The sequence below is a fragment of the Eleginops maclovinus genome, chromosome 13 (assembly GCF_036324505.1).
Source record: "Eleginops maclovinus isolate JMC-PN-2008 ecotype Puerto Natales chromosome 13, JC_Emac_rtc_rv5, whole genome shotgun sequence".
Lineage (NCBI taxonomy): Eukaryota > Metazoa > Chordata > Actinopteri > Perciformes > Eleginopidae > Eleginops > Eleginops maclovinus.
In genome coordinates, this window is record NC_086361.1 from 13,001,287 (window position 1) to 13,014,427 (window position 13,141).

The 13,141-nt window shown below is 38.6% G+C and overlaps 1 protein-coding gene across 1 annotated transcript in view; it reads left to right on the plus strand.

Moving 5' to 3' along the window:
• The window catches only part of csmd3b (CUB and Sushi multiple domains 3b), a 312,509-nt gene extending 302,927 nt beyond the window's left edge, over positions 1-9,582 (plus strand). The window contains exons 67-72 of the mRNA XM_063899320.1: positions 60-119; positions 1,784-1,942; positions 2,978-3,114; positions 3,841-3,928; positions 4,483-4,618; positions 5,210-9,582. Of these exons, the coding sequence (XP_063755390.1) occupies positions 60-119; positions 1,784-1,942; positions 2,978-3,114; positions 3,841-3,928; positions 4,483-4,618; positions 5,210-5,369 (740 nt within the window). The 3' untranslated portion in view covers positions 5,370-9,582. The remainder of the gene's footprint in view (positions 1-59; positions 120-1,783; positions 1,943-2,977; positions 3,115-3,840; positions 3,929-4,482; positions 4,619-5,209) is intronic.
• Positions 9,583-13,141: the final 3,559 nt, after the last annotated feature.

Here is a 13,141-nt window from a genome sequence, read left to right on the forward strand (position 1 = left end):
TTCTGCTCGTTTATTATTTGGACATTGTCTTTAACCCTTTGTCTCTCCTGTGTGTGCAGCCGGGGAGAAGAAGAAGCCTGTGAAACCAGCAACAGGAACTCCAAGCCCCAAACTAAACGGTCAGTTCTATCCTCGTCTTTTCTTTTCCAGAATAGTCCAATCATTCTTTGTCTATTTGTTGACTTTTCTTATCCGTTCTCTTTTGGTCAGCTTTAGTTTGGTGTTGTCTGCTATACTTTAATAGATTCTGCTCTGTTCCTGTCCAACTATGCTCTCCTCTGTTCCGCACTGTTGTTCGTTTTGAGTTTTGGTCGCTTTTGTTGTTCCATCATGGTTCTAAATATTTTATATTTCCTCATTGCCCATAGAAAGAAGGATGAACTATGGTGATGATCTGCTTTTCTTTGTACCGCCTTTTGTTTCTTTTTGTTCAGTGCTCTATATTTTTCAGATCTGCTCTGTTGTTATCTGTACTGTTCTGTTGTTATTTAATAAGTCTTTGCTTTTTATTGCAAATGAAAGAGTACCTATAGCTACTATATATGCACGATGGTTGTTATACTCAAACCAACTAGCAACCTTTAAATCTAAGTAATGATTCAGCCTAAGCCAAGCATTAGTTATTGTTTCTTATTATACAGTATGTACTTCATATGGATTTAGGGTTATAGGTGACCTGAACTTCTTTACATTTACTACCCTTTGTGTAATTTTCTGCAACATGTTGAATTGATTGAACTAAATTGGATAACATCTAAGACCTCAGCCCTCTGAGACTTAACCATATTGTAAAAAAGAAAAACAAGCAGTTGCTTATGTTGTTGAATGGATATTATGTTCATGCATCTATGTATCATTTAATCAATTCATATCTTAATTTTTATCAATTTATTAAGATAAATTGTTGTAAGAAAATGTTATAAACAAAGTCAAGCAATCAAATATAATCTTTAGATAAGACATGACCTTTGTTGTTTTTTTCCCTCTCTTTTATGTCAATTCTGTTTTGTTTTTATCTACCCTGTTCTATTATTTTCTAATCTGTTTGGTTATTAATCAGATAGTAAAGGTCCTTGATTATCATTGGCTTAGGCGCATTCAAAGCCGTTGTAAAATACTCTGTACTCTGTCAACACATGCTGTACCTGTGCTGCATTACATGCTAAACAAATTGTTTCAAATATCAGATTATGTTGCTGAATCATGATTACTGGGTGGACTTATGGTGGTAAAAATAGATGGAGAGGATAAAGGAGGAGGTAAATTAAAAAAGGAGACACCCTGAAATTACTGAGGGACACATTGAAGGGCTGCAAAAGTCATTAAAAAGTGAAAAATGTGATTCGTTAAACGTTTTCAAACCTGACGTGCAGAGAAACACCTGGATATTGATTTTAATGAGAGCTAAAACAGGAACGTTGAACCCTGTGGTTCAGCAGTTAAGTGTGTGGGGCTTACCGAGCGTGAAATGCTGCACAAATATCCTCACTTCAGGTACCTCATAATTAAACCTAGCAAAGAGGAGTGCTAACATTAGGGAACACTACTTTAACATTTGCACAATTAATAGTGATATCCAGCTGAAACACCGCATTCAGGAGTGCTTTCCACTGTTCCCCTAAATGTTGCTGAAGAACAACTTTGCATGGCTGAAGAATAATTATAGTTCTCAAAAAAGAATGACATATTTCTTGCTGTGTATCTATTTCTACATATATTTAGTAACCATCTTGACATGCCCTGTGGTTTAATCTGCTCCGTTTGATTCTATTCTCTCCTATAGTTCCTGATGACGTCTTTGCTCCTAACTACATATGGAAAGGCTCCTATAATTACCGTGGGCGGAAGCAGCCGATGACACTGAGCATCACCAGCTTCAACTCCACCACAGGGAGAGTCAACGTTTCCCTTAGCAACGGAAACATGGAACTGCTCCTATCAGGCATGTCTGCAAATGGATAATTAATTATACTAATTAACTCCATACTGTTCATTCAGTACAGTATGGGGAAATGACATGACAGGACACGTCACAGTCATAATGTATGTCGTGATAATGCTACAGTACATCATTATTTATCCATTGGTGACACACTAAATACACACATAGCTTTTCTGTTTAAAATGGAGCTCCAACCCTTTAAACATCCTCTAAGACTATTCAAATAATGCTTCTGTCTGGATTTCACTACTTTCCCAAGGCTACCAAGCTTCTTTTTAATGTTGTTTCTATATTCCACCCGAAACTGACACATGCACTTTTTCACACACAGACCTCCCAGGGTCCTACAACAGTGTCTGCAGGGGGTTAAGACCCTATTAAAACACAAATCCTCTTGAAGCAAGAATTGCTTCTTGGAGTGAGCAGAGAGCACAAACACCATATCACAAAAGCGTGCAGCTATTCGACTTTTAACATTCATCTGCTGGCCTGAAGGAGCAGCTTTACTGCTGTTCAATAACAGCTAAAGATGCGCTCAAAGAGGCACAAAAGGCCAGGGCCCCCGTTGCGTAAAATGTGAATGTTTTTCTTCTTAAAGGAATGCTTCATCATTAAAATGAACAGTTGAGTTTCAATAACTCCGCCTGTGTTACCTTCAATTCTTTAAGAAAACATGTTTTTTTTCCACCGTGATGGAGTATCCAAAAGAGGAGGAAATTCTTTTTTCAAGTGAAGTAAAAAGAGGCCAGATTTAACAACAGCAAAACTATATCAAAACATCTGTTTACAATCTCTCACACTACTCGTGCTGGATAATGCAAGTTTTGTTTATCCGGTTGTGTGTTCACTACTTCCCGAGGTCAGGCGTACTATTGGAGACAACATTATGCTGTGTCCCAGATTACATCATTTTTCAGCTTCTACGTGAACGAAGGAAAGAAGAAACATAATCAGAGATCTAACAATGTGTAATCAATTGTATTCTTGTTACACTGTGCTGTAGTGCAAAGCAGTTGATTATTGTGTCCCCTGCAGGAGTGTACAAGGCTGCTGAGGCCAGGCTCTTACTGCTGATGTACCAGGTGAACCATGCGAACCAGGGAAACCAGCTCAAAGACTCAGCCATCTCTCCAGCTAAAATCATCGATGACTCCTGGACCATGGATGGATTTGTAAGTCTCAGAGGATTATAAAGCAATCCACTTAATTAGATTCAGTTGAGCTAGATTAATTCAGAGGGGTTAAAACAAAGTGTCAAATGAGAAATGCTTCTTATTGTAGTTAATCAAAAACACAAGACAGGCCGTTTGAGTGTAACAACGCCTTTTTGTAAAGGCATTTAACTGAAGTGCTGATAACTTTATTATGCATGTTCAGGCCACATTTCAGTGCTTTATAGTTCGTGGAATTTTAATCAAACTTAATGGTATTTGTCAAACTATAGATCAAAGCCAAATATTAATAAACGTTCATAAATATGTATGCATGTTTGTTCATACAACATGTTAATTACATGTCCTCCTCATATTACTAAACAGCAGTGGTTCTGAATCAGTTACTTGAAGGAGTTTAGGGGGGTCCCCAGAAAATTAGGAATCTTTTTTTTTAACCATTTAATTTAATGTAGAAGAAATCCTTATTTGACTTAGTGGCACAAGAGTGACTTTTCTGATCATAGGTTTCAATTCCTTCAGGGTCATTTGCTCATCTCTTGTTCAAAAGTACAGATTTCTTGTCTTATTCATGTCAAAAACCCACATTTTTTAGATGGAAGTCCCTTGAGAATAAGCTTCACTAAAAAGTCAAATTCAGGTGTCCTTGACACAAAAAGTTTGAGGACCACTGCTGTAGAATATGTGTTGTAATCCTTTTTTTGTCGTCTCCTCTCTTCCCCTCAGGTGTCAGCAGAGCCTGATGGTTCCAGTTATGTATTCCAGGGTTTCATTCAGGGAAAAGACTACGGACAGTTTGGACTGCAAAGACTGGGTAATTGTCTGAGCTTCACATAATCGATGCGTTTCTGATAAATCAATTTGGTCTTTAAATGGTAATTGTAGAAACCCTGATGAACTCCTTACAAGAACCTCACTAATGGAGAAAGTGATCAGGGAGCTTCTATCTGCTGGCGACAGAGACCTTATTGCTCACGCCAAGTCAGCCCCAATTAACCTTGAACTCCATTAACCTGTGTCCAAAGATCACTACCTTCTTCATCAAAAGGAGTTGAGAGAAGTCCCTTCTGAGCTCATCTGCACTGATCCTGAAATAGATTGGCCAACAACTAAAGATTTAGGGATGACAACACATTGAACAAGTTCTGAACACTTCTACAACCCATAGACATCCTGAAATATTAAACAATGTAATCCTTCTCCATATCATACATACTTAACAGTATTTCTATAATTACTTACACTTTAAAGTGCAGGAATACTTTACATATGGAACCCCAACTTAAAATCATGTTTTACTATTTTTAAGCAATCTCTCTTATTTGTTTTGTCTTTTAATCGAACTGTGTGTTTCCCTGTATGTCTCAGGTCTGAATATGTCTGAGAGTCAGAACTCGCCGCCCCCTCAGCTCGGTACCAACAGCAGTTCTGTGGCTATCGCTATTCTGGTGCCCTTCTTCGCCCTCATATTTACCGGCTTTGGCTTCTATCTCTACAAACAAAGGTATCTTTGCTTATAAAAATGTATCCCTTTTAAGTGTATTTCTGTTCAACTTCAGCAGCAGGAAAATAAGACGTTTCTGTCACTGCATAGTAATCTCACCCCTGTTTTTCGTTATTGTCATTGAAAAACCTGGAAATGCATTGTTAACATTTTAAGAAGCTGTGTGATTCATGGAAAGAGTAGCTGCCTCGCTGATTCGGTTGTTGGGAGTCATTGTCTATTGCAATCAGTGCAGCAAAACAATTCTGTTTAGGAGCTGTTAAATTGGATTTTTCAGAGATATGATTTAAGCACAATGACTGGCGTTCGCATTGTTAACAGATGCAAATAGCTTCTGTTCTGCTGTTAATATCTGAAGGAAAAGCCTGCTGAAGGAATTAGTTTTGGATGGGCTGATTGGAATCTCTCTAGGCTTCCTAAAAAGCACAACACTCTCTCTAATCCTTCTTAAAGCTTGTTTACTAATGCCTCTACTCCCAACACTGCATTCACTATTGTCCACTGTTGTGTTCATATTAATAAGCAATTAGAGCAAAGTTTATCTCTTTAATGATGGTATTTATATATTTTTTTTACTGTACTTTTCCACAGAACCACACCAAAAACACAGTACACAGGCTGCTCAGTCCATGAAAACAACAACGGCCAGGCTGCCTTCGAGAACCCGATGTACAACACCAACGCCAAGGCTGTGGAGGGGAAAGCTGTTAGATTTGATCCCAATCTAAATACTGTCTGCACCATGGTCTGAGGATTGATTATCCCCACTTGAACTTCATGACTTATATACCTAATGGGACCACATGGGTGCGAGGCTATGGGAGGGAGAAACCATAAGCTTTGACTCAGACCTCGACATGTTTAGCAGCACTACAAAAGACCTTCAGAAACCGGAGCTCCCCAAGCAGAGGGAAAACTGGCCACATGAAACTAAAATCAAGCGATGGCTCCTTTTATTTACAGCTCTTTGTATCCACCGATGAAATCTAAACGAATGTGAACACAAAATGTCTGCTGCCTACAATGGATGCAACACAACCGGATTGAACTCACAGTGAGACATAAAGCTAAAGAAGAACCCAAACAGAAAACTAAACCGACTATTATCCAAGACTCAGCTGGTCATAGTAAGTTTATAATTTTAGTCTCAACCGGGCACAGCCATTATATTTCAACCTCCTATTTAACCCCGCTCCCTGTCCTTCTTGCCAGTAGTAATGATTATGCCACGACCTGATGTCGGTTATCATGATATGTCGGCGTAACCCAATGCTGACTTGTGTTCAGCAGAGCTTCAAAAAGAATGACCCTCTGTGACCCGGTGAGAGGGGGTGTACGCCATCAGCGCTCTGGCCATGGTTTGACATCACACAAAAAAACTGCACTACAAAAAAAGGGTTGATTTAATTCGTAACAAGTTGTCTCCCCAGCTGAACTGAACAAATCCTTACTGTGAGGAGCAAAACATCCACAGATGGGAAAGTGTGACACAAAGTCACAGAAGACACTGTGAAGCAAAGACAACTGTTTCTAAATATCTGGATTCATAACTGACAGTAAAAGACACTGTCACCAGCAGACCATCAGTAAACCACACTGAGATGTTAATAGGAGCCGAGTCCTAAAACAACCAAACAGGACAACCTCCTGTCTCCATGACAACAAAAGGATGGTATTGCCTGTCTTTTTTTTCTATGAAAGCAGACTCTCAAACAGCTAATGCTAGCAGACAGTAGCTAAAGTTGCTTTGAAAACTCCTGGGCAAAGGATAAGGACCACCCTGGAGACAGAGCTATAATCCTAACTGAACTGGGATTAAAGGAGAAAGCAAAACTAAAAGGAGTCTAAAAGAGAGCAAGCACTAAAAGAAGAGAAAAGACTGACTCATCTAATGGATAAACTGCTCCTTCACATCCAAGAGAGGATGCCGAGCAGACAGAGACAACCTCTTCCTGAACTTGGAAGTCAAGAGAAAAGACACAGCCAATCAGAGCCTGTCTAACCTGAAATCAACTACTGAGAGAGGTCAGCCTTGCCTCTACATGATTAATCAGATCAGACAGAATATGGTCTTGAGGAAAGATATTCCTGATCCTGTGAATTTAAATGGATACAGAGGACTCTTATGAAACAAAGAAATAGACTTTGAGAAGCAGAGAAAGCTCTGGCACTAAAGCACATTTCACAGGAACACTACCTGTCTACCCACTGAGAGATGGACTAACCCAGAGACAGATAGAAGGGTTAGAGAGGAACTGATGACTGATGACAGACAGAAAAGATGACAGGTACACGCGCTAACACAAATCTGTAGGGACGGAAAGACAGATGGTACAAAGACCAACAGTTAGACACACAAAGAGATAGACAGGTTCAAGACGAGCATCGTCTAAAGACTGTTGTGGACCATCGTCCATTCCTCCACAGACAGATTTAAGGGTTAAACATAGATTAACAGGTTTATAGTTGGACAGAGAAAGAGACAGGCTGATCGACAGAAGACACAGACTGATATCATTTGACGGAAAGGCTTAAAGAAAGACAAACAGGGTTGTATCCCTCCGATTGTGGACGCGGCTCCACTGTAATTCTGCACTCTGCGAGTGCTTATCTTCTTTCTTTGTTATTGCTGCAGAATCTTCTGATCTGTAAATCTATTGCATATATATTCGGGAGCATTCATCACCTATATTTTTGTGCTATATATTTACCACAGGGGGTGGCTGAAGGGGAAAAGACGGCTTATAGCGGACACTTTTTAGTAAAAGAAATAATAAAAGGAAATAAATACCAGATTAAACGATATTACAACTATGTGTTCACAGAAGTCACACAAAGTGTTTTGGTTCCTTTGAAACATGATTTTTTTATTTTTTTTATCTGCTGTGTAATGTGAAGTCCCTCTCACTATCACTGTTTTTCCAACTGAGGCGATTGTGAGTGTCAGTGGTATCATTGTCGTCATTGTTGAGATGCAAGGTTTGTCAGCAACAATCATTGTCTTTCAAGTTAATTTTTTATCAACTTTTCAACTCAGATGGAAGATTTCTAAACCTGCGAGAGATAGTAAAGCTACTACAAATACATACTGTATATGTCCCTCAAAATAATGCCACCATTGTGACACAGACTACACTTAATGATCTCCTGGAATAACATCACAGTTTCCTAACCTAACAGGTGAAATGTGCACATTACAACTCAGTTCAGACAGATGTCAACACAGAAAAAAAACCCTCTTGTTTGATTACACATGGCCAAATTCATAGCCTGCTCTTACCCTGGTTTACTTTCTCACGAGGCAACAGTGAGAGAACAATCGCAGTGAATATTATATGACTATTAATAGTGATAATTGCTGGTGAACTGCCCAACATGTAGATTGCTGATGATGGTCTACAAGTGTCAACTAACGTAGGAAATGTGTGTGTCAGTTAATGTTTGTATTCTTTCGTCATACATTTTAGGATGTTTTCCAACGGATATGTTTGTGAACTTTAACTAAAGTCATGATCTGATTTAGCTGTTCATACAACCTCAAAATCTTAAATTATCATGACCCTTCAGGTTTTATATCACTGAGTCTTTCTCCCTGTGATAAAGATGTGTTTTGTCTCACAAACCAGTCCTGAAATGTTGAAATCATTATTGAAAGGTTTGTTTTGTATCCCTTTGGCACAGTAGGTTTAACAATTGCTTGTGTACAGTACGTTGCATTTCAAAGACTAAAAGGCCTTGAAAGTTATTTCAGAGACACTAAAGTTTTAGGATGAATTGAACATTTTGTCAGAAGCTCTTATAATTTCACATCCACATGTTGAGTAAATCCAAACACATTACTGATGACATTGAGATTCAACATTTCCCCCTTCTTCTGGTCATTATATTTCATGAAAATTTAGCCTTAAAGTCTCAGCTCAGTGTTGCTTGACTGGTAGCTATTTTTCACATCTGATCTACCATCTACTCTATTAGTTTTGTCTATAAGCAACCATCCCTGATTTAGCTCCTGTGAGCTGCTGGAAGCTGCAGGTGCACATGTTGTTGGCAATCTGAGGGTTTCATGTGTGTAAGTGAACCACTCCTGAGAGTTTGATTTTGTGCCATCCATAATGTAGTATCATATTGTAAGAAGTGGGCCTGAAAGTGCACCATATTATATCTCTAATTGGTAAGCGGACATGACAGGAATACATGTATCAATCGATCTTCATGTGTCTTTCCACTTTGGTGCACATTTCAGATAAACAATACTTGTTTTGTTTTAAAGAGCCTGGTTTAAAGTTAGTGAGTGTGTGTCCAAAACGTGATGAATACCAGTTATTTTTAATGAGTCTGGGTGTCAGGGTGAGCAAAAACATTTCCTTTGCTTTAAGAACCCCCGCTGTCGTAACCACAGGCGCCAACTGCAACCAGCTGACTGAAAACTCCTTTTAAACTCATTACTGATTTAAAAGCAACGGTGGCTGCGGCTTTCATGTTGGTCACTGCTGCAACTGTCCCGCACTGCATCGCTATGGTGACATTGTTTCTTATTACAGTTTGGATTGATTGTTGCTGCTGCTGCTGTTGTTGTCGTTGTTGCTGTTGTTGTTTTTTCGGTATGGATCTGACACAGTGCCTACCAAAAACCATGGGACCCTCCCTGTCATCTACACACACACACACTCTCTTTTAAACACACACATACATACAAACACACACCTGCTCCAGCGCCCCCCTTTCTTCAGAAGTCATTTTTTTCTAAGCTTCAGTCTATTTTGCCACAAGCTTTTCCTACTGACTGACCGCAATAAGACCCATGTGATTTGAAAGACTTAAAGCTGTTCCTGCCTGGGGACATTGGAAATATTCACCATTTGAAAAAAAAAAGATGAAATATAGAATAAAAAAGTGTTTTGTACAGAAATATATTTTTATGATGAAATTATTTGTAAAATGTATGAATCTATTATGTAAATTTTCAATGCAATGTAAGATTAAAAAAGGCTAATTGCTTTTGTAAAAAATGTGTGTTTCTTTGCTGTCTTTTTTTAAAGTGACTGATATGTTTTAAACACTTTAACTGATGTATAACAGGCAAAAAAATCTTTAACAAAAACCTGAATAATTGTCATTTAAGAGGAACGTACATCACATTACAAGCCAAATGTTCATGTGAAGTTTAAAAGTTTTGACTTGAAAACTAGTTTTCAAAGTCAGGGATTGCATGGAAGAGAAAATCCTGCAGGCATAAAATATTGAATTATGTACATATAGATAAACACCGCTATCTCACCTTGAGAGGACATCCTTAAAATTGTGAAATTTATTCACAGTGAATTTCTTATAACTTGGAAATTCACAATATTATTTTGCAGATACGTTCTGCATAAAAATGCAGGTTATGTGAAGAACAAAATAAAGAGTATAAAGAGATATTGCACACCTTAGATGTGTGATACTTTGTAAGTGCAAGACTATATTGTTTTCAATCATCCATTTTGTATTATTAAATGAAGGGTGCAGTGGTATCCATGTTGTTGTATATTCATCAACCAAACGACATTCAATTGTTAATACTGTAGGAACCACACAGAGCAGGTCGACCTTTGCAACTACCCCACATGCCCTGAGCATTAAGCGTAAGCAGGCGTTGGGAAATGAGACGGGTAAGCTTAGTCAGAAAAAGCACTCTGTGTCTCTGAAGAGACACAAATAAAGTGCTGTTCCCCCAGCTCCTGATTTAAAAAAAATAAAGGCTTCATATATTTTGTCAGTGATGACAATCGTAAGCAGTCATTATCTGCATTTAGATATCATTAGTTTCCACTTAAAATGTAGGATTTGCTATGCTAAATACACATTTTTATTTGTGAATACAACCTAAAATGTACATAGTGTTGCACATTTTCCTAATACATATAAAGTTGAAATGAAAAGTGCTTATGACTTTGTTAATACCCATACACTTTAGATGTTCTGAGCCCACCTAATAGCTCCCAAAGGATCCAGCAGGTTGGACAGGCTATGCATACTAACAGCAGCACCTTATTTTCTGTGTAACAAGTACGCCTTGGTTTTTTTCGTTTTTCCTCAAAAATATCCTATTTGACGAGCCACTTCAAAACCTGTCAGCTTTTATCATCTGCTTTGAAAATCATCATTTTAAATTCTTGCGCGTGTGTGTACATTCCAAGCACCAAAATGTTTCTTTACAAATTAGATTAAAGGTCTCCTATTATGCAAAATGCACTTATGGCTGTCTTTTATACATAATATGTGTCCCCGGTGTGTAAGTAGACTCACAAAGTGTCAGAAAATACAGCTATCCTCCTTACCCACATCTCTAAAAACTTTAATGATCCAGATTTGCTTCGGTTATGACGTCACAACCTAAATGTGGGCTGGCTTTACATTGAACTCCTGGCAACTTCCCGCCCACGTGACACGTCCCAACCTATCGTCCCCCATATAGTCGGCGAGCTGAATCCCCTCCGCAGCACATCTGTGTGTCTGTGTATTCAGAAGGACGTCTGCAGGAGGGACTAAGAGTTGCTGTACATATAATGTCTCTGTTCTAGTGGTAAACACTGAGAAGATAAGTGTTTCAGAAATAATGCTTGATGTGGTTTTGAACATAATGGCATTTAATCACGGCAGCTTTAGCTGAGAATCTTCTCCCAGTAGAAAACGTTCACAGAGAGAGAGAGCTGCATGATGCTCCAAAGGGGCATGGTCTGCTTCAGCTCAGCCAAAATGTTAAGCGACAGTCACACAATCAGCACTTCAGGAACAGGGCTGAAATAGAGGGGTATGAGGTATGCTACAATGGGTGATTTGTTTGTTATTTTGAGCAAAACACTCCACAGACAAGTTAGATATTGCCCTACAATATATTGTTCAAATATAGCATAATAGGAGATCTTAAGACTTCTGATCAACAAAGGACTGAGGTAGCTGAGGTAACAGCCAGATGAACTGTGAATTCATTACATTCTCATATCATACCAGAGGAGAATGGTTGGCACTAGCTCAACAAAAGCTTCACGTTTTGCTAGAAGGAAATGTTTGAAATATGGAGCCCTGTGTGACCTTTACTGATCTCTGATGGTTGCCAGGGGGAACAGCATAAACTCTAACTTTTTCCTGCTATCTTTGTCTGCTGGTTAGCTCTTTAAAGGGCTTTTGGTTCTGTCTGGATCAGTGTTGGGTGTAACGAATTACAAAAGTAACGGAGTTACAGTAATGTATTACTTTTAGCTGTAACGTAGTAATGCATAATGCATTACTTCTGAAATGTGGGTAATACATTACCCGTTACAATTCTAAGTAACGCAGTTACAACACATATGATGTAGTGTTTTATTTTTAAGAAATCACAAACATCGCGAGACATTCCGACACCAGAGAAATAATTGCGCCGGTACAATAGTAACTCTAAGCCTGTTTACTATTGGTTAAGAAGGCTGCAGAAACAGATTCGCGATTGCTCATAATGGAGAGCTGCAGGCTCACAATGCAGAGCTGCAGGCTCGGATAAAAGAAAGAAAAGACAGGAGTGCGCGCAGGCCAAAGCACCAGAAGGTAACTTTCTCTCTCGGTCTGCTATGCTAGTTGAACCCCGACAAGTTCAGAGACTCGTGGCAGAGTGTTTAAGATCTGCAGCCTCTGTCCTCTGTGATATCGCCGGCTTTTAGAAAGCTTGTCAGCCAAATCCCTGTTAACACACCAATGACAAGGTGAGCTAATGTTATCATAGAGACTCCTTCATATACAGCAGGTTACAGGGCCGTGCAGAGGCTCCACTAACATATTAATAACAAACAGCGACTTAGTGTTACCGGTATCACATATTATTCAGCCCACTTAAACGGAGCATGAGTTTAATTTCAGCATACTGCCATAGATAGCTTTAATTAATGAGCTGCAATAAACTACATTTTAGCATTTAAAGCCCTACTTTTGCGGTTATTTTTGGTGAAAGTAACTCAAAGTAACGAACAAGTAGTGTGACGCATTACATTTCAGAGACAGTAATAATGTAATGTAACTTATTACTTTACAAAGCCAGTAATATGTAGGCTACTGTATTACATTTTGGAAGTAACTTGCCCATCACTAGTCAGGATATATGTTTCTGTATGTTTCTTTTTGAACATTCACATCTCTAAACTTTGCAGATATGCGGGTGTGTTAAACTTCAGATAAATGACGATATCTTTCATCGGATTATAACTAAAATACAGTAGAATTGGAAATGTGTTAATTAGTTTTAGACTCTTCATTTATTCTTTCAATTTACAATGCTGTGAAATTGGGTGTAACTTGCTATATTTGCGTTTATATCTTGTAAATTAAAAACGTTACAATAAATATAAGGTTCTATCATGTTCATAGATATTCTACCGAATTCAGCCTAACATTTGTATTTTTCTCCCAAAAAGTACTTTATGTATCTGGTTGTAAGTTCAGTTCCCATGTTGCCATGCAGCTACGTCACAATAGCTACTTGACTACAGGTGCGTTTTCCTTGCCTCGTGA